This window comes from Cyprinus carpio, chromosome A6 (assembly GCF_018340385.1).
Source record: "Cyprinus carpio isolate SPL01 chromosome A6, ASM1834038v1, whole genome shotgun sequence".
Lineage (NCBI taxonomy): Eukaryota > Metazoa > Chordata > Actinopteri > Cypriniformes > Cyprinidae > Cyprinus > Cyprinus carpio.
Window position 1 is genome coordinate 22,170,453 of NC_056577.1, and position 22,611 is coordinate 22,193,063.

At 33.6% G+C, this 22,611-nt stretch overlaps 2 protein-coding genes across 2 annotated transcripts; one reads left to right on the forward strand and one right to left on the reverse strand.

Annotated features, from left to right (window-relative positions):
- The first annotated feature begins 2,201 nt into the window (after positions 1 to 2,201).
- LOC109091059 (regulator of G-protein signaling 4-like) lies at positions 2,202 to 5,285 on the forward strand. Its single transcript, XM_042758462.1, has 5 exons — positions 2,202 to 2,343; positions 2,673 to 2,783; positions 3,058 to 3,119; positions 3,994 to 4,157; positions 4,245 to 5,285. Exons 1-5 carry the CDS (start codon positions 2,300 to 2,302, stop codon positions 4,491 to 4,493), a joined length of 630 nt encoding a protein of 209 aa, XP_042614396.1. The 5' UTR covers positions 2,202 to 2,299; the 3' UTR covers positions 4,494 to 5,285.
- Positions 5,286 to 11,319: 6,034 nt separating this feature from the next.
- Positions 11,320 to 21,215, reverse strand: LOC109091454 (regulator of G-protein signaling 5-like). The gene is made up of 5 exons (XM_019105217.2): positions 21,062 to 21,215; positions 19,580 to 19,693; positions 16,384 to 16,445; positions 14,382 to 14,548; positions 11,320 to 13,142 (listed from the first exon to the last, which is right to left on the reverse strand). Exons 1-5 carry the CDS (start codon positions 21,103 to 21,105, stop codon positions 12,981 to 12,983), a joined length of 549 nt encoding a protein of 182 aa, XP_018960762.1. The 5' UTR covers positions 21,106 to 21,215; the 3' UTR covers positions 11,320 to 12,980.
- Positions 21,216 to 22,611: the final 1,396 nt, after the last annotated feature.

The following is a 22,611-nucleotide window of genomic DNA, read 5'->3' on the forward strand; positions in this document are numbered from 1 at the left end:
GACATTTAAAAACAACAAAAAAACAATACAAATGACAAAAACATTAAAAAAGACCAAAACTTAAACTAAAACGAACATGAAGTCAGAATATATATATATATAATATATATATATATATATGAATACAGTTTTCCCAAATAACGTTTTAAATTGATAAATTAATAAATAAATAAATAAACAAATAAATAAATAAATAAATAAATAAATAAATGAATAAATAAATTTAATAATTTAATAAATGTAATAATTTTTTATTTTGCTTCTTTTGTGGTTCGCTATGAAAGTGATTTATGTTTCTGTTTACAGATTAATCTTGCAATCTAGTAATCATTTATCTGCAGGAGTCTGCACTGAATGTGTAATCAGCAAAAATCCTCTGAAGTTTCCAATATCTAGTTAAAGCTTAATGGTGCTGAAAGACACACATGCTTTGAGTCACATCCCCACATCTGGGACCAGGTAACTTATGATAAGAAGAAAAGTGTGGGCTAATACTAGGTGGAGGTGACTTTTACCCTTGATTTGACCTCATTTGAGTTTAGTTATCACATTCTCACTCTGCCCTGGTTTAAACTATTGTTCATTTTTATGTACCTTATACGGCCTATAGTTTATGCAGCTGTATGAACTAGAACTGATAGACGTGCTTCGTTTCTTTGGTTCTGATGTCAGAAGTTTGTCTTTAGATCTCTCCAGGCATCTGACTAACCAGAACTATTGATAGGATTGGTTCAATACTTTGCATGGATGTGTCAACCGATTGAAATGGATAGGGTGAGAAGAGATGTGTTTTTAAAGTTTTGTGGATGAAGTTAGTATGTGAGGAGAAAGATGAAATGTGACTGAATCACTTATACTTTCATACTTTCTGATGCAAACTGATTATTGAGTTTATTGTGATCTTTCTACATTTTTCATAAAGAAATGTTTTATAATATGCAATTTTCAACTAATTCCAAATGCAGTTGTGAAATTTTATTGATATTACTGAATTACAGTGTCTTTTTTTCACACAATTATTGCTAGCAGGATTTCCATGCGCCCATAAATTCAACATAAAATGCATTTTCTTTGTGAGAGGGTAATTCATGATCTTACACTCTGTTAAATATAGACCTGACATGATCTGATACTGTATGCTAATCAGGGTAATGACAGCTATTACATTACAGCTGGGGATTAGGAATCTGTTCCTGTCTCTAGAACATTACAGAACTGGCCTTTTGCCTTTTCCTTTTAGACTGTAGTAAATTCTATTTTTCCATTGAGGAGATTTGTGCCTTGATTTAGTTGATCAGTTCAAAATAATAAAGGGGCCTTGACATAAAGTAAGTATTTCTTTAAGGTTTAGCTGAGATTTACTTGGACAGAACAAAATGTTCAGGTGCTTTGAGCACAGCTTTCTTTTCATTTGTAGCAGTCCTAATGTGAAACATTTAATTCTTGCCACAGATTCATTTCTTCAGGGCATTAGGGGTATGAACAAATTAATCCGAGCATGGAGACCACAAATATTTGACAACTCAGAGAATGTTGCTTTTGTGACCTTAGGGGCTGCATGGTGTCATGGAGTTCAAATAAATTTTGTGCTGTGGTTGCTTGTTCAAACCGCTCTGGTGAACAAAGGCAATATTATCACATTTTCTGACATGAAAAACGTGACATTTGCAGGTGAAATTATTTACACTGAAAAATAAAAACTAAAAAACCAAGAAGATGGAAAGTACATTCAGGTTTTGTCTAAAGAATGCACTCTACATGGGTGAAAAAAATAAAATAAAATAAAACTATACATGCATTAAATGAGGCTAAGTACATTTAAAGCTATATAAATTATAGTTAACCACTATAAATTTTATTAGGAATTTTGGCTTCTTTATGCAAGAAATCATACCTGACAAGTCCCTTTACCAAGCTCGATTTTATTTTATTTTATTTTATTTTATTTTATTTTATTTTATTTTATTTTATTTTATTTTATTTTATTATTTATTGCACACATGCACATGTCACAAAAGCACATAAAGCATGTAAAACGTGCAGAGAAAGTACACCACTCAAACTCTGTCACATGGATATAATGTGACTTCTTTCCTTTAATAATCTTTGGAAATTACCTTGGTTTTGTATCTGCTTTGTTTGTGCCTCTGCTGTGATTGGATGGCTCTTGTGTTGTGAGGGCTGGGGCTGTATAAAAGGACAGCTGTAGGAGGAGACTTCATTGAGATTGTGAGGACCTGCGTTGTGACACTCAAGACTCTTTTTCTCTAGCGTTGGATTTGTATCACGCACCAGCACCATGTGTAAAGGGCTCGCTGCCCTCCCAGCAACATGCTTGAAAAGGTATGAACTACTTCATTAGAAATTATAAGCGATATTCTTATTTTTAGTTAAATGTTTAAGACAATATATGATTTCATACTCTGTATACTCTAAACTGGACTAAGAGCAAAGTTTGGGTTTCAAGATATCACAATTTGCTTGGAGTAATGGAAAATGATGGGGTTTTTTTATGCCTGTGATAAATTAGAAGCAGTCATCTGAGAGATATTTAACAGAAAATAAACTACTTTGAAAAGTTCCACAAAACCAGCTTTTGTTTTTCAGAATTGTTTACGTAACTGATTCTCTAAAGCCAAAAGATTCATTTAATTATATGTTTTCTCCAACAGCGCCAAAGACATAAAGCATAAGATTGGCTTCCTGCTTCAAAAGCCAGATCCACCTCAAGATCAGAAGACTCTGAAGGAGAAGGAGAAGGAGAAGGTCACTGTGGTCAACAGGTAAGGTTGGACCAACATGGCTTACTTTTTATTTTATTGTATTTTGTTATATTGTATTTTTTTGTATCACCCTGTATTATATTATATTATATTATATTATATTATATTATATTATATTAATTATTATATTATTACTAAATGAATATTATTTATAAATTATATATATAATGATATTTAGATATTATAGTACAATATTTAACCATTACTGAAGCTTATCTGATCTTATTTACATTAACATTTATATTTTGTTTTATATTAATTTCTTTTATTCTAGAGTCCCTATTGCTGAAATTGAAAAATGGAAAACATCATTTAACAACCTGATTAAAAATGAAGGTAAGTGTCAAGATTATTTGGTTATGAAATTAAAAAAAGAAAAAAAAAAATCAAGCATCCTGATCAAATCTTAGAAACCAGCATGTGTAAATGATGAACAGGTTGCAGCATAGTAATGATTTATTAAGAGAGCCTGAGACGTCTGCACTGACCCTTGTTTTATTTAGCCTTGTATTTGCTGTCAAAGAGCCCTTGGCCTCATTAATGTCTCTGTTAAAGGAGAATATGTTTCTGTCAGCCTGACAGGCCATGGCCATATTTTTCTCATGCCCCAGAGTGTGTGCTACGTGTCCGCAGACTGCACTGGTGGCCCCTGAAGAGCTTGAGTGTCCTGCTCTGCAGGGCTACAGGGGTCATCAACCACTAGGACAGTCTTTAGAGAATCCCCCCAGACTCAAAGTCCTGACCTCTTCATTCCAAAACCTCCTCAGCATCCGCTTCCTAATAATAATGAGTTCAGAATGTCTTCGGACCAGGGTTATTATAGTTACCTAAAATTAAAACTAAAAAAAAAAAAAACCCTTACTTGAAATTAAATAAATGTTAACTTAAATAAAATATACAAAAATAATTTTTATTTTTTTTATTACAGATACTTTCCTAAAAATAAAATAATTAAAACAAAAACATTTAAAAAAAACAACAACAACAAAAATACATAAAATAAGACCAAAACTACAACTAAAACGAACATGAAATATATATAAATTTGATTTAAAAATATTAACAACAGAAACTACAGTGGTATCTCAAGGATACTTAAATAATGCTGCTTCTGACAGTAATTTGGATATTATATTATGTTGTTGAATATATAATGCAATTTATTGTTTTTTTCAGTACATTGAGTCTCACTGAAATTCTTTCCTTTCAGATGGTCTGAAGGCTTTCGCTTCCTTTTTACAGTCTGAGTACAGTCAAGAGAACATTGAATTCTGGGATGCCTGTGAAGATTTCAAGCAGACATCAGTGGACAAGATGAATGTGAAAGCTAGAAAGATATTTGAGCGATACGTTGAAGTCGATTCCTCTAGTGAGGTGAGAGTGCTGCTTGACTGTAGTAGGTCTATTCCCTTATTACATATAAAATGTACTCATAAATCTTCATTATTATTATTTTTTTAGGTGAATTTGGATTCGGCCACCAGAGAACTCACTAGAAAGAATCTGGAAAGATGTGACTCATCCTGTTTTGAGGAGGCTCAGAGCAAAATCTTTACCCTAATGGAAAAGGACTCATATAGGCGCTTCCTGAAATCCAAATTGTTCCTGGAACTGTCTCATCCACTGCTGGACAACAAACCCTGTAGTTTAGAGAAGAAAGGAAAACGACACGTTTCTGACTACAGTCAGTGCTTGCCTAGTTATGCCTAATCTGAACCATCTCAGATGAACAAAGTACATGATGAACTTTGCCATAATGTGACCTCCACTCATTTTAGCTGTTTAAAGCTTGTTCACGTTTAAGTGTAAAATGGTGGAGTTGTAATTCCAGAGCCAAACTACGAATCATTAAATAGTTCAGTCATTGTATTTGTAACACCTTTAACATTGCAGCAGCATTGAAAGTGTGTAGTTTCACTGCCTGAGCATGATCTAAACGGGTTTTGTGCAGGCAATGTTTTTACAGACAACCTTGAAATTCCATTGAACTGGCTTTGGGAAAACAATATACCTAAATGACTGTTACAGACAGAAAATGTTTTTTGCTTAGGGTTTTTTTTTTAAAGCTCTGATGAGAATAGGACCATTAACATCACTAATAATAACCAATTGCATTCTCTTTACTCTTGTAATGCTCTGTAATACATATATTTACATATGTTTATGCATAAGCTCTCTTAACTTTAAAGGTGATGTTCTTTCTTTCTACTTCAAATGTGAAATTTCCAGCATTTTCTTTTTATTTTTGGCCGCTCTTCAAAATCCACAAAATGAGAAGTGAATGTGATAAATGTGCATGTGCAATGTATTACCTGTCACTGCCAATGATTTAGGATGCGTTCTGTAGTGAAACTTTGTCTTGGCTGTAAGGCAGACTTTACATATCAAATCACAAATGCTCCTGTTAGAATAAATGGCCAAATGTGAGGTGTTTACATATTTGTTTACTGGTTCCATATTTATTTTTTCATATTTATGAATAAAACAACATCATAAAATTAATTTTATGACTGTCTCCATCATTTTGGTCTCCAAAATACTAATAGATCCAACAGACAACTGACAATTTGACATTTCAAAACAACATGCAATTGAAGATTCATTCTTAAGATTTTGTATACCCATATATATGTATATATATATATATATATAATATATATATATATATATATATATATATATATATATATATAATATTAAATGGGTATTATTTATATATTTTTCTTTTCTGAGAGAGAGAAGGAGAGAGAGAAAGAGAGAGAACAAAGTGAGTAATTCTTGACACTTCAAAACTGGGTAGTCAGCCACTCATATATCTTCAGAAAATAAGTCATAATAAATGAGTAAGTAGATAAATAAAATTGCCATTAATAAAGAAAATAGTTTTTTTTTAATAAAAATTGTAGTTTTTTTTTTTTTTTTTTAGTATATAGTATTTCAATTTAGAAATGCATTTGGTTGCTGTCTGTATCTATATCTCATTACTGAAAGCAGAATCTTGAAATTTTCTTCCACCATTTTTTTTTTAAAGCTTCATGTCAATAACCATTATCTCTCAAAACACGATAATGAGCACCCAGCTTGAGTGTGACGTAATTGAGGATTGCACGTTGTATGTGGATGTTTAGGACATTGAGTAAAAGAGTACAGGAAGTTCAGATAACTCAAAAACTATAAGTTCTCTCATGGGTTTTTCTCAGATAGTCCTAAAATTACAGAGACCCTTAGAAAACTATGTAGCAAGACTGTAACTGTCCATTTGAGTAAGATTACTTATTAACGATTTATATTGATACATTCATCAAGTATCCTTTTCGTAGCTACACCAGAAACAATTTGTTCAATATTTCTCCTTCCTTAGGTACACTGATAAAGAATGGTTTAAAATCAAACTCTTAAAAGATTACCTTGGCAAAGTTAAAAGTGACCTAGCTCACATGAAAGCACATGGTTTTAATCAGGAGTGTTTGAAGATGTTTGAAATATTGTGAGAGAACAGACAATACTCTTTTTGAATATATGGAATATATTGTCTAGTCTCATCTCATCTCTCATTATTTTTAAAACAATGCAGAGAGAAATTATGTAGTAAAAAGTGTGCAAAAAGGCTGAGCTGGAATGGGTTCTTTGCAAGATTGGAACATTCATGGATGGGGTTGGAACATTCTGATCTGATGTCTTTCGTGCCTCCCTTTTTAAGTGAGAAACAGAAAATCTAGGGATGTAAACAAATGATGTGACACTTCAAAAGCGTATTACACTCAAATGAAAACATAAATACAAATGGAGTAATGAGTGAAAATGATTAATGTCAATTATTGCTGTACATCTCACACAGAGGTACAAAGGAAAGGATTTTCAAAGTGTATGATTATTGAAAACATGATTGATGCAGCAACTGTGAAAAGAAATGATTAAAGACGCTTTACTGAAAATTATTTCAAAATAAAGGCAACAAAGGGAGCTTATATTGATATTGAGACAATAAACATAGGACAAGAGTAAAATAATCAAATAAATATAATAACAACAACTAAATAACAACTTCAGTAAATGATAAACAATTTACAGATCATTTTGAACACTCTTTATTGGAACAATAAGCCTTTCCCTGCTTTTAGTAACCAAACAATGTATATTTAACAGCTACACTGCTGAAGGCATGTTTCAGAAATGACTTTCTGTTGTGACTGTCACAGTCACTGAGCCCACTTTGCAACTGCTTCAAAACAAATCTATTTTTTCCCTCACTTATGGAAAACAATTTGTTTCAGTATAGGCATCCTCCATCTTCCTGCCTGTCAACTATATCGGCATTTTTAAGTGGATTGGATCTTGTGTTGAATTAGTGTCCAACTTCAAACAATTTGATTAATTGTTGAAAAACCATTGATTTAATTATTTCGAACAAAACTGAAAACCATTTTAAAATAACTGTATATAAGTACATGTTCAAATTATTAGATATTTATAACAATAATAATATTATTTTTTATGTTTAAATTATTGCTATTATTATTATTATTATTATTTAAAATTACAATTATTATTTATAAAATTTGAAAGTAAGTGAACATGTATAAGTCATATTTTGCAGTGCTTAGCAACAAACTGTTGTTTAGGAAAATGTTGTGGTGGTGCTTTCGGGAAAGAAAACATTTTCAAAAGGGCCCCCGAGGGCCTTTCAGTCCCTTTGCACCATATGCTTCCCTTTCAATTAAATTCAGGACAAAGGAAAATGCAAGTGAAACTGAGATATTGCTGATGACTTTGAGTGAAGGTCATTTTGGACATTGCCATTATTGCTGCAGTTTCTGACAATCCAGCTTTTAATATAATAGGTAAACATTTTACAAAGTTATTCAAGTCCTATTATGTGCTCACTCACATTTGCTAAAAACAACCTACAAAAACAATTCAATAACCATCTGCAGAGCTGTTTTAGATTCCCAAAGAAATGTATGACTTCTCAGCAAACCTCGACTACACTGACTTGACATGTTTTGCCTTTGCCCACAGTTACAGAGGAGCAAATAAGCGTCTGGTAAAGCAGAGAACCGGCTGTTTTTCTTGACCCATTTATCTCTTTCTCTCTCTGTTCTCAGTTCTGTGTTCTCTGTTTCGTGGCAGGATTTTGCTGCAGGACAGCAGGCTGCTCATTATGGCTCAGCACAGGGCTTGATGTAATTACACTCTGCTCTGGCGCTTCAGGTGCTGGAGTGCCTGTTTGATCATTGTTATTGAAGTGGGCAGATTTTGAAATGGCAGACACACACAGAACAGCAATGAACTTGCTTGAACCAAAGAAGAATAGGCCATATTAGTATTCTGCATCTCAAAATCTATTGATCAGGAAACACTAGAGGCTGAATTAACCTAGTTTGTTTTCAGTGCACTGACTGAGCACCTCTAGTCTAGTAGTTTAAGCAGGTGCAAGTCTAGTGCTTCCCAACGGTATTTAATTGAAGTCATAAGCTGTTGCGACTTTTTATCTCACAATTCAGACCTTTTTTCCCCCACAGAATTGTGTGATATAAACACGCGAGATGTAAACTCGGTATTACAAGTTTTGAATTTGCAAGAAAAACAGTCATATATTGTTATTCTGGGTGTATAACAAAAAGGTCAGAATTATAAGAAAAAAGTCTAAATTGTGAGTTAGAAGGTCGCTATTACCTTTGTTATTTTTTTTTTTTTTTTTTTGAAATTCTGGCAGAAACAGGCTTCCCCTAGAAATTGCTGCATCCCCTTATATAGTTCATGGGATGCCCAAAACCCATAATTCACCACAATAAGAGGGAATAAATATGCGATTTCAGACCCAGCCATTGTCATTTTGTGACTCACAACTTTAATGTATCATTTGAAAAGGGACACTTATACACTTGAAATACTGATGTACTTTTAAAGCAGCTGAATATAGTTTCGTGTATTTCTGCGACTTTGGAGCCCCCTACAGTTACGTGAGTGGAATTCACTGGCATAAATATACCATTGTTGAAATTACTGGATTCGTTGTTGCCGTAAAGCAATCCATCCTTTAAATGGAAATTTGTACTCCTAATCAAAAATGCAGTGCATCCGAAATTGCATACTGTCTGAGTAGATACTATATTTGAATTTGAATTTACTGCATCCGCCATGTTGCTACTGTCACATGACCTACCAATGTCTGTTGCATCACTTCACTGCTATTTGATAAATTCTCTCGCTTGGCTTCATTGGACAATAAAGTGTCCATCGTATGCAAACTTCAGAATCACGCCTGAAGTAGTATAGTAGGTCATCAAAGTACTTGCATCACATACTGTTTTTCACATACTGTATTTTAGGGAAGTATGCGATTTCAGACGGAGTGTTACACTCGCCCAAAAAAAGACGTCAGAGAACCATAAGAATGATTTTGAAACTAATATTTCAAGGTAAAAAAATTTTTTACAGTTGCTTTAAAGTACTAATATTTACCTTTAAGTTACTTATACATAGCATTTATGGGTAAGATGCAAAGATGTAGCTGTTTTTTCTTAGGGCACCTAAGAGACAGCTTTGTACTTTTTTTCTGATAGTGTATGAAATGCATTAAGGATATAGCTGTATCAATATAACAACATTATTTTGATATTTTTGTTAAAAAAAAAAAACAGTTTTATAAGCCAAACTTAACAGTTCAGTATTTCGATTTCCTAGAATTTACTGTACATTAACCTATGTAAATATTGTTAACCTATGTAAATCTTGGTAGCCATCAAAAACACAGCAAATTCACAGCTGTCTCTTTAATGAGAGCGGTCTGGTTTTACTACACAAATGACCATATGAAGTGAGCATTTAGAGAGCATTATCGCTCCTTCCATCTGAGCTCTGCACAGTCATTATCTGGCTTCTGGTTTTGTTTTTGTGTGTACGAGCCACATTTGTTTCCATTTGTGTGCATGCGCAAATAGCAGGCACAGTATTATTGTGCCATAAGGACATGATTAGTATCTTGTTCCACACACACACACACACACACACACACACACACACACACACACACACACACACACACACACACACACACACACACACACACACACACACACACACACACACACACAGTCGTAATGTCGTAAGTCTTGTATTAATACCTGGATAAGATTTAATATTGTTTGGAATATTAATATTGTTTCCAGGTATGGAAAGAAACTAACTGTTGGTCACAGTTTCAGCACTGAGGTAACACCACCACAATTGTGTCGAATGAGCACTGCCATAAAAATAAATTTGGCATCTGAACTGACAGGCTATTTGTGAAAGGATATACAGATATACAGTGGCCATAAAACGTATTTGAACACATAATGTATGAATTTATTTGCATTATAACAAAATGTCAAAACCTGTCGCATTTATTTTTTAAAGAAGCATAGCACAAACATAATTTTCAAGCAAAACATTTAACAATAAGAAGTTAATTGAAATTATAAAACAGTATATTGTTAAAAATGAAGAAGAAAATGTTCTTAGTTCATTTCACTGGTTCATACACTACAGCTGTGTAAAACTTTGGAATCAGTAAGCATTTTTTTTTAATTATACATTTTATTAATGTTTTATTCATCACAGTAGTGACAGTAAAAGAGTAATGAGTCATCTTTTAATAGAATGTTCAAAAGGGTTTAACCTTGTTTAAGCAGAGATTAATTGGATGCGTGCATTTGCTGTTTAAATGAAATTAGTTATGTTCTTGTATGTCTTTGATAAAAGCAGCAGAACAAAAACAATTTAATAAAGAACAGTTTTGATGATCCTGACCTACAGTCTGGACAAAGCAAAATGGAGATGCTCTTTTGTTTGGCATTTATGAAAAGGGTGCATATTTGATGCAACTCAAGAAATGTCTCACAGTTCCGAGTAGTCACGAGTCTACGCCTATTTCTAGGAATGAGAGTGGTAATGAATGTGAACATGTTTGCGTCTGACATTGTTTATTTTGGCAACCTCCCATCGCCCATCTGCTTCATCTCAATTTTCCACCTCTCTCTTCCTCTGTCTTTCTTGTTATATCTTTCTATTCTTCACACATATATCCACTTATCTTATCACGGTTGTGTGAATAAAACACTCTGGTCGAGTGGCTAAATGAAATGGATGAGAGAGCTTGCAGTACAGGAAGTCAGGAAGCAGTTGCATTATTATTCAAATTTGGCATTTTAAAACGTTCTCTTGGGAATACAGATATTACTGAAATACCATGCTTGCCAAAATGGAGTACCATTAAACAATGTTGAGTAATTCCATGATGATTCAGAACAATTATAATACAGAGAGGAGAAAAACAAAGCTTAACTTTTAAGTGTTTGATTTACTTTTGTTGATTTTTGAAAAGAAAATTACAATTTTTTTTTTTTTTTTTTTTTTTTTTAGAAATAACAGAAAGGACACAGTCTAATCTTAGTACTTTTTACCTTGAAGATTGAACAAACAGACAAGCAATCTTAAAGATAATAAATTAAAGTCATTTGTAAAAGGCTGATATGTACATCGAAAAAAAAAATTAAATCTTCAGAACTTTAATGTGATTATTGATTTTATATGATCAACTACAAACATACATGCATATAGTTTTATGCAGATTTCTTGTATAAGCAAGGTACTCTGTCAGTCCCTACTGATGATTTTGACAATTCCCTTATTTTTTTTAGCCAAAAAGAAAAACAAAAACAAAAAATCTGATTTTTAAAATATGTGTATTTTTTATGAACTAAAGAGCTGTTACTGCTCTTAAAATTCTTGTGGAATTAATTCAGTTTATCTTGAATTTAGTTGGTGATGTCCAGTTATTGATGGCCATATTATACTAAACCTGTCTTGCAGTGTCCAAAACACTTTGTTTTTGGAACATCAGTAAGGACTTCTGGAGGCACCTACCACTGCTCATAATAAGAATAAATGTAATTAGATTTAGTGACATAGCTACACACAGTATAATAAAGAAACATGCAAAAGTATATGTTTCTGTGAAACACACTTTAAATAAAAACATGCAAAAGGACACTGAATATCACACTTGTGGGTTACATATGTTTGATATGCCGTTCTGTCTGCAATAACTTGACTTACAACTCACGACTGTCTGCACATGCTAAGGGCAAATAATAGATGTTAACTTCAATAACATTTTGCCATAATCATTCTTGTTTAGAGTATAATAGTTTATAGGTATTACAGTGTGTATATATTTATGTTATTGTGATAAATGGTTGCTGTAAGAAGTTGAAAAAGTCGATGACTTCATCTAAATGTGTTCTGCTTTTAAAGTGGCATGGGAATAAACATTTCCTTTAGAATAAAAGATTATGTGCCCAGTGCTTTATAGAGATTCCCTCCTACTTGATATTCCCATTTTAGCAACTTTCAACAAAGGTAGCCCAAACAACAAGTTCCCAGAGACTGGAGTGAATCTTAACGTCACACTTTTTTTTTTTTGTTAGCTTTGTTTTACAGTGAAGCTTTCAGTACTTAGTGGGTTGTTTCACAATGATTTCCTTTGGTTTACCATTTGGGCATTTTAATGTCAACACAGACATTTCCAAGAAAAAGCCCACACTCTCCCATTCCCATTCCCTAGCCTCTTCCCCTTGCTGTTTAGATGCTTGCGTCAGAACATCCTCATCACAAGTACATGAACCACTTCTGCACTTATCCGAAAAGCCATAAATTACAAGCCGGGATCAGTTTTAGTCTTTATTTAGCCTACAGGGATCAGAAAAGAGTATGATTCCAATTAATAGGACATTATATATACAATATTTTAAGAGGCGCTTAAAACCCTTGGATTTTGCACTTGTACAAATTAAATGATTGCTAAAGACAAATCACATTTTTATAAGGAGCAATGCATACTGTCTCTTAAGCCCTAATCCACTTCTTTTATTGAAGTTCTTGACTTTGACATTCAGAGCACTGGGCAGGAATCATATTAATTTGAACAATTTATATTAAGATGTTCTTGTTAGCAGTGGGCCAGTTCAGTCAGCTGCAGGGAGACATTGCAACTGTGCCTGGTGTTTTCCACTTTTACCAAATAAACAACTGTGGTATTGTTTAATGAGTTTAATGAGTGTCAGAAATGTATATTAAAGACTGTTAGTTTGAGTAAAATGATATGAATTTGTGACCAAAGAGCTGAGTCCCCCTGCAGCTGGACAAGTCAGTTTACTTGAGGAGTTCCTGGTACTGCTCAGACCGCAGGAACCGACCGAAGGAGTCTTTCTCCATCAGGGTGTAGATCCGGCTCTGAGCCAGCTCGAAAGTGGAGGGAGAAAGATCCACCAGGTTCCTCAGAGTCACATCTTTGGTGAAGTGGTCGATGTTCACCTAAAAGCATGATATTGGTGATTAAGGAGGAAGTGGGTAAAAGTCAGTAACAAAATTCTTCAAATTGGACAAAAATAATGAGTGAGAAACACATTATTTCAACTTTGACAGTGTCTCAGCACTCTAGGAGGGCTGGTGAGCAATCTGTCTTCTGGAACGAATTCAGACAATTTGACTGCAGTTTTTACGAATACAGGTTGGATTAGAGAATTGGATTAATTTGAATTTTTTTCCTGACCATCATGTTTGATCGTATCAATTTCCTTACATAATCAGAAATGCCTCAAAAGTCATTGACTTTTTAATTCTTACATTTTTGCAAGCAGCAACAGTGTGCACGACTTTTTCCGTTTTGAATGTCTTATCCATTTATTTTTTATATCATTGTTTTATATTTAAATGTATTTAGATTTTGTTTTGTTTTATTGTAATATGCACAATCAAAGTGTTTGATCATAATATTGAAAGAACAGAACTAAAATATATCATGCAGAAATTTTGATGCGGAAACAATCACAAAATTAGAAAAGTTTGCATGGTCACTAAGAAACAAATGGCTTTTGTTACATTTATCAAAATTTGGTATGTTGTCTAATGGCTGTTATATAACAGGTACTTTAAACCTCAGCACACGGCTGTGCAAACATCCTGATACAAATTAATTTTTTTTTTTTTTAAATAACAAGATCATTTACTGAATTATTTTTTAAACTCTAAACCAAAGGGCAGCATGAGTTTATTGTGGGTTTTAGTGGCACAGGGTTAAAACCTACAACCTTTTTGGCTGTAAGAAAAATTATACATTAAATGACCTTGCTAATACCTGAGTGGACAACAGCATTTTCATTAGGTTATATCCAGCTTAAGATTCTTAAATATCAAATATGAGTAACCAATAATCATGTAGATAAAACAATATGCCTAAATGATATATTTCAGATGCAGAACACAAGCTTATGCTGACCTAAAAAAAAAAAAATTGAAGGAGCGGTAGCTTAATGGAACTTTCAAATTTTTATAGCTCCTTGGGGACATTTAGGGGGGACAACATTGGCCTAAGCGTTTATACAGTACAGTGATATAAACAACTGTTATGAAACATATTTTCACAGGAGATGAATAATGGCTCTGATGGAGAAGTGCTTCCTTCTACCTCTGAAGCACTGTACTTTTTATCTGAACGGTAAATCTGAGTGTGAAAAAAAAAAAACAAAAAAAACAATGGCAAACCAAACAAACCTCTTTGGGCCCACCAGTCTGAATGAAGTCCTCATAAATCTTATTTGCTTTGATGGCCATTTTCAGGGGGGACTTGGTCTTTTTGAAGTCCTCACAAGCCTCCCAGAACTCAATATTTTCCTCGCTGAACTCAGATCTGAGGAAGCTCTTGAAGGTGGCCAGGCCGTCTATGGAATTAAAAATGTGGAAAAGCTATTAGAGTGAGTACAGCTCTGTGTGTTCTTTTTGTGCTAATGTGTTGGCGACAAGCTGCCACCCGAGACCCCGGTCCCATCAGCTCTTAACATCCTTATCCAAACATTACTGCCATGCACGCCTAGGGCACACAGCCCTTAATGCAATCCCTCAAGAGTCCATGTTGTATAACAGCCTGTGGTATTCACACTTGCAATTATTTATGTAGGAAGGGTGTTTTAGATTCAACCCAAAAGAAATGCTCTTATATTTGAATAAATTAATAATAATAATAATAATAATAATAATAATAATTATATATATATATATATATATATATATATATATAAAATGCAGTATGGACTGATTAGGCTCATTTGCAAACAATCAACTCTAAAATAAAATGAACACATTTTCCAAGGAAAAAAATGCTATATTTAAACATAAAAAACGGGCCTTGAAACAAATAATTGAAGGAGTAACAGATTTTTTTCCCCAAACTAAACTGACTAATTCAGCCCTTCTGTGCAGACAAAGGATCTTTTTTTGACATTTTGTTTATTTACAGGGTTGCTTGTGTTTGTTTTTTGTGAAGAACCAACAGCGAGTCAGAAAATGAGTTTTACAATGATAAATAAAGAAAAGTTAGATAATTTACTGCTGAGAAGGAATACAGTTACGCTACAGAAGCAATTGTTGTTCAAACTTCATTACGGCAAAGGCCTATATTTACACCAAGTACGATAACCATAATGAAAACTATATTAGTGTTTACACCATTGGATGATAACGTTCTGTTTCTTATAAGCATGTGCTACATGTCTGCCACTTTAAATGCTCAAACTCCTTAAAGTCAAGTGGATTCTCATTGGCAGTCAATGTTTTTATCGTTCATCCGCTGAACAAAATCATTCTGAAAGTGATTCCAACAATATTATTCTTCTGTGCAGTTATCATTATAGTTGTGGTGTGGACTCTGCTGTTATGGACTCTACTAGTTATCGTCCTCGGTGTAAACAAGCCTTAAGCCAACAATGACAATTTATATTTTGAGCAGTCAAGTTCAATTTGGTGGGATATTTCAGGTTTACCCCATTCGTCTTTGTGTGTTTGTAAACTGAGTAAATAAGGTCTGGGTACTGTAGCAGCACATATGCTACTTGCTCAGACTACAGATGTTTTAAATATACATCTTATAGGACTTTCTTCTTGCAATCAGATTCATTCCACGGAGAAGAGCAGTGACAACCTTGCAATTTTTATTTCAACCAGAGGTGGCTATTGAGAGGCCAAAGTTATGTAGTTCAGCTTTAATTTCAATAAGGATGGTCATAGAATTAGGTGTGTGCATTATACTTTGAAACGTTCCTAGAATTTAACAAAATCTGAAAAAAAATAAATAAATAAATAAAATAAAATAAAACCTCATGAGGACATCTTCAGTTGGAAAAACAATAAATAAAGCAAAAGTTTTCTTTGAATTATAGTTAGTTCCACATGAAAACACTAGAAGTCTATAATTGATTTAGAAAATGTTTGCTTATGTGTGTTTGTAACTCTTACTTTTTGTAGATCTAAACTCATAGATGTGAGGTTAATGTGTCCGTTCAAGCACAAGCTATTTTACACATACCAAATCAACTGCATTAGTACAACTTCATAGATTTCCAGAGGTTCTAAACTCACAGATATACTGTATACAAATTTTAAAAATGTGTTTTACATACTCAATTGATAAACTAAACCTTCCATTGATTGGTCATGCCTGGAAGAACTTTTAGGATGTAAAATGCAACCGAATGGCCATTAAGATACACATCATACTTACAGCTGTTGGAAAGGAACTTATCAAGGGACTCACGCCACTGGGCTGCTTCTTCAGGTGTGGGTCTGAACAAAACAAGCAGATTTCTTCACTTAGTATTTTCCTCTTTATATATGGCCAACAAGTTTCCAAACACAGTCAATGGTATAATCATTTACATTACATGTAAAATTAAATGTGATTGAGAAATATGGTTCTTACACAGAAAGAAAAGGGCGTTATTTACAGTGCTGGGTAAACTACCTACAAATTGTAGTCTGTTACTGATTCCAAATTACATGACAAAAATTCTAGTTAGTAGTAACATAATCCATTACATTAAACATTTGTGTGAATGTCCATGAAAATTGGTAGGCTATTTTAGAAATGAATAAAGAAAAATTAAAAGATGAAAAAGAAGAATTAGGGAGAATCCATAAATTATGCTTTGTTTAGTGCTATTGTGTGAATATGTAAATTACAAGTGTTTTAAATGTAATATACTTTAACTAAACATACCCAGCACTATATATATATATATATATATATATATATATATATATATATATAAATATATATATATATATATATACACACACACACACACACACACACACAGTATATACAGTAAATATAATGTTCTGTCAAAGAAACTGTCTAATTAAATTTCCACATTTCTTGCCAAAATAGTTCTTATTCAGTTCAGGGACATGCACAGACATTTTGAGGGGCAGGCACTCAAGTGGAAAAAAAGGACACTTCTCATACTTATTTTAATTTTTTTTCTAAACAAAACATTAAATTTATCAACACAACTCTGACTTACTTACCAATTTATTTTAATTCCCTCACACTCACCATGCCATGTACACACACACACACACACACACACACACACACACACACACACACACACACACAAAAGCATAAACTACTGTTTAAAGCAGGACACATTATGTACTGTTCAATTTTGAGATGTTGGTCTATTTTGCTTCCATGTCTTCTTTCACTCTGATGGAAAGGAAATTTCCAAAATACAAATTAAGGTGTTTGTTTTAAGCCTATTACCCTCATCTGTTTGCTTATGAAGATTTCTTCCTAAATTAACCTAAATAAGCTGTCTGCATATTTAAACATAACATTTTAAAGGAAAAGACTCTTGATGTAAGTCATTAACAAATAACTGGGGAAGTTTTGTGGTGATATGCTTTAGTTATTTGTTTATCCTATTCATCTGCAATGCCTTGTGTCATATGAATTCAAATTAGTACATTTTAATTACTTAACGCCTGATTTGCATATCGATGTGGCGATTCTGATGACGTTATTAATTTTACTGTATTCAGCTGTCGTTTCTCCATTAAGTTAGCCTGTATGGCCATGATATATTGCCTTAGCTAAACTTTAGCTAACTTATTGTAGCCCATGAATCTGTTAGCAAGACAAATTAACTTTATTTGCCTTTTGTCTTTTGAATAATTAGAAAGGCATCAGAACTTGACAGAGTCTCAGTATTTCCCGACCTGACCTGATATTTAGATTTTTTATTTGTTTGACAGGGAAAGCTGTGCGCAAACAGAAACAACAACAAAAAAAACAACAACAGCATTTTCTCTCGAGGAGAAAAAGGACAGGTGCTCAAGCCCCTTTTGATGTCTTTGTGTGCACGTGCCTGATCCAGTTCTTAGACGAGTCTTTCAGTCTAACTTGATTACTGATGTATTTTCTATACACGTGTCTTATGTGATTAGGATATTTAAAAAAAAAAAAAATTCTGCTTGAAAAATACAACCCCATTAACAACACTTATATAAGGCATTACGTAAGTAAAAGGGAGCTGAAGTGGTCTGTAAATGTTTTTACGGCTTTTTTGTTCACAGTTTTCATTTTCCATCACAGAATGTACTTACATGGCCTTCCTCCTTTTTTTTTCTCTCTGACTCCCTTGCTATCTACTGTTCAGCCCTTTTCTCCACACCTCCACCTTTTAGTTATGTTTGATAATCTGTATAATTATGGACAATAATAGATGAATAGGTAGTCAGTGTGCTCTATTCTCATGCTTTTTTTTTTTTTTTTTTAATTCACACTGAACTTTGCTTCTTTGCTGTAGCTTACCATGTTAGAACCTCATCATTTTCTACAGTACAATACTTAAAAATAGTTAAGGGCCTAACATACGAACTGGGGGGGGGGGGGGGGGGGGGCTGAAGCCCCAGGGTACGGGCAATGAAGGTTCCCCTGACTGGTTATGGAGGAAATGAAAAATAGGCCTAGATTGATTGGCCGATGGCAGCTCCCGAACTTTCCCGGTGGGCCAATCGCCGAAACCCCACCCGCCAACTCATATTATTCATCCTTGTCCATTGTCTGCACTATTTCTTTTAAAAAGTTAGGAGCAATGCAATATCTTTGCACTGGTTAAAAGTAGAGTTCCAGGTGTCTTTTAATCACCTCGGCTTTACAGGAGCACATGGGAAACAATATATATATATATATATATATATATATATATATATATATATATATATATATATATATATATATATATATATAATATATATACTGTATATATATAAAACATAAAAAAAATCAGATTTTTATTTGTGAGCAAAGCATGGTGAACAACAGCAACTAAGAAGGTTGCACCCTGAAGAAGGTTTGAAATGTTGAAATGTACTTGGCAAACAACATTAAGATGCTCTATTGCCTGTGGAACATACTGTAGGCCTTTTTGTATTTAAAGATGCAGAACATCTCAGGGTGACTGTTTAAAAACATCAAACAATCTGTCAATGATTTCCTCTAAACATCATAGTGGATGATTTCCACCTAAAAAAACAAACAAAAAAAAACACCCTGAAATGATTTCCACCTTTAAACATCACGGTTGATTTCCCCCATTTTAAGTGGATGATTTCCACCTGAAAACATAAAACAATCATCTTGAAATTTCCACCTTTAATTGCAAACAGAATATTTCGAAAGGTCATTTCAGCTTTATTTTACTTTTGTTTTTTTGTTTTTAAATAACAGTATTTAAACTAATAGTGACTTATGTTTAAAGGGGCTCTTTCTATACACAGACTTTTTGGTCTAAATGAGTATGTGAGGCATGTGAGGAGACTGAAGAGCTGAAGTCCCCATCAGTAAGGAAAAGAAACAGAGAGAGGAAGAGAAAACATTAGAGGGAAAGTGAACAGAGCCAACAGGAACTCACTTCTGAAGCTTCTCTGGTTTCTTCTCAGGCTTTTCTTGGTAGGGGATAATAAAGTCGATGGAATTCTCTGGCTTCTGAAGCAGAGTTCCCAATTTAGTCTTGATCTCCTTAGCCCTGAAGACAGCACAAACACAAATCCATACAGATATCCATTAGCACATTTAACATACACTAATAAATGATTTGAGTGATATATGAATTGAATTTCAAAACAAATGTTTAGGACATTTCCATACCTGTCAACAGATTATAAAATATTCTACATCTATTGTAGCATCTAAAATATACATCTATTTTCTTCCCTCAAAGTACACATATTGTTTTTCAGAGAATGATCATTTGTTCCATGTAGTTTTTATCCTTTTGCACATCAGCTATAGAAACCTTTTCTTCAGTGCTTATTATTGACCTGTACAGCTGTTATCAGTACAGTAATTACTACAGTTTGACAGATGACATAATAAAACAACACGTGTTGAAGGTGTTCCTTTCACACCTATTCAAGACTATTTCACACTCCCTGTAGAGTTAAAAACAGATGCAATAGCCTTTTTGTATGTTAAAAAAAACATATTCCTCCCAGATGACTGTGGGTGAAGTGACGTCAACAAACTTTGTTGAACATCTTGCTGCCACAGATCTAAAATACTGACATCAATAAAAACATTTCTCAGCTTAAAAAGACCATTTATTAAAATTATGGCTCAATTATCTAATGCAACATTATAAACCACCTCATTTTGCCAACATAAAACTGTCTTTCTGATAGACTTTTCAGAAGTACTCCAGGCCCCGGGCCAGGCATTGAGACCAAAGCCGAGAACAGTGATAAACATATGTTTACACAACGAATGAGCCAATAGCACAAATTGTTTGATCAGAGTATGGCCCAATAGTCACAATAAATATCCTAATTGCTATTCTTCTATGGTAGTCTGTTCTCAGGAATTCTGCTCCAAATCTTGTTATGAACAGAACTAAACAAAGTTGAGGGTGCCTTGGTTTTTGGTAACACTGATGTTGTTTTTGGAACCTTGATGTTTTCAGAGATAAAACTAGGAAGTAGAAGAAAAAAAAAAAATAAATAAATAAAAGAATTGTATCTAAGTGGAAAATATGATTTACTTAAAATGTACAATACAATACATATGTACTGTACAATACAACATGTACAATCCTTCAGATTCTATAAAATGTATATTGAATAATTGAAATGATTTAACCAAAAGACTCTAAGGCCAAATAATGAATAACGTTTTCCTATATACAGTGATCAATACTCACTACCTAAACCTCATACAAAACACCATACAGACTTTTTATTTTATTTAGAGAATTCCCAGCTGTTCCAGAATACACCGATATTGCAAAATACACAAGCACTGTTTCCCACAGGAGGCTGCCAAGCGACTTACGTAGTTAATGTAGCATGGAGTGAATTTTAAGTTAATCCATGGTGCTAAAATGATTTAAAGATCTTACCTTTCCAGGCATGTCTGGGGCAGGGCAGCTAATCCTTTACACATTTTCTGATCTGTTCACTTTAGGTTTTCAGAGTTATTCCACCACCATATGAGTTGTTGTCTGCTCTTTCTCTTTTAGAAGCTGTCGTCCTGCTTCCCGCTTTTATATGGAGAAAGTCTGCTGGCCCAAAGCCAACAACTCAAGAGCCAATCAAGCCCTGGCTCACAATTACAATCGAAGCTTAGAGAGCTCTGGAGATAATCAACACAAGAGAGAAAATTTTAAACTTGACAAAACACTGAAACATGAGTACATAGCACATTAGATAAATATCTATGCTAATCCACAGACAATTGAACCTGGTATTACTATAGAAACACAAAAAGCTGTTTTAATGCATACATACATTCATAAACAATACATTAGCAAACTATATTTTTAAAACTGTATCATAATTTGCTTTCCATTGGATTTTTTGAAGGTCTTTTCTGAAATGCAGTTATGATCGACCAAACCACCTGATTTACGGCATGTAATGTAAACTAAAGAATGTTGTTTTCATCAGAATTAAACCATATAGCAAGCTGTCATGCCACAATAATAGGTCATCAATAAAACAGGCTATGCTATGAAGCATTCTTTTTTTTTTTTATCTGGATAGCATATGGCCTGCATGTGGCTTTCATAACATCCCCACAACATCTATTTTTATGAAATATAAACAAAGTGTAAGAATAGGAGCGTCACGCTACAGCAATGTTTAAACGTTTTCTCTTTGTTTCCAGATATATTTAGTGTGGAATAAATGTTATTATTCGTTTATGCTTTGCTAAATAATGCAAACGTGGCCTGTGGTAATGTTCATGGATTGGACAAACAGAGAGCAGATGGTAGGCGAAGAGTTTGTATGCTTAAGTTAAGCCACTTTCATTGCAGAACTTGTGATCTTATTATCCACCTTATTCTTGACAGTCCTCCTGCCTCTTGAATTATGGGTGGCACTTCAGGTTTGGGGAACTTCCATTCAAAAAGACTGAAATATAGATGAGATATTGAGATACTGAGAATACTGAAATAGATTTTATATCTGTCGATTATTATCTCATCGTATCCAGTAAAAAAAAAAAAAGTATTATATAATAATATATGTATTATTGCATTCATAGAGCGAGCCTTTCACTGATTGTTTACAGCTTAAAGAAGTTATACCCATAATTCGCACAAAGCTTCAAGGGCTTAGGAATAAGGTGGATAGCCTATCATTACAGGTGTTGTCATCACTGAATGCAGAAAATAATGTTCTCTGTTCTGTCAAGCACTTGTGCAATCAAATAAGATTGTCATGGAATACAAGCAAGGATGTAGAATTTAGGGAGCAGTGACATGTCCCTACCAATATCCAGCAACTACTAAATTGTCACTAGCAATAATTGATCAAACAATTAAATATATGCGTATGTAACTACTGTTGTTGTAATTACAGCCACATCTGAAATACGTCATACCATTGATATTGCCTTAGAAGTTAAAGTAAATACCCTAGAAAACTGTGCGCTTTGAAGGACATG

What these genes read in the sequence shown, in the direction of transcription:
- LOC109091059 (XM_042758462.1), top strand. Translation starts at nt 2,300, where the DNA reads ATGTGTAAAGGGCTCGCTGCCCTCCCAGCAACATGCTTGAAAAG. An exon ending in AAGGTCACTGTGGTCAACAG is followed by an intron (nt 2,784 to 3,057) that starts GTAAGGTTGGAC and finishes CTTTTATTCTAG; the next exon opens with AGTCCCTATTGCTGAAATTG. An exon ending in CAACCTGATTAAAAATGAAG is followed by an intron (nt 3,120 to 3,993) that starts GTAAGTGTCAAG and finishes CTTTCCTTTCAG; the next exon opens with ATGGTCTGAAGGCTTTCGCT.
- LOC109091454 (XM_019105217.2), bottom strand. Translation starts at nt 21,105, where the DNA reads ATGTGTAAAGGATTAGCTGCCCTGCCCCAGACATGCCTGGAAAG. An exon ending in CCCCAGACATGCCTGGAAAG is followed by an intron (nt 19,694 to 21,061) that starts GTAAGATCTTTA and finishes TGCTGTCTTCAG; the next exon opens with GGCTAAGGAGATCAAGACTA. An exon ending in AGACTGGTGGGCCCAAAGAG is followed by an intron (nt 13,143 to 14,381) that starts GTTTGTTTGGTT and finishes TCATGCTTTTAG; the next exon opens with GTGAACATCGACCACTTCAC.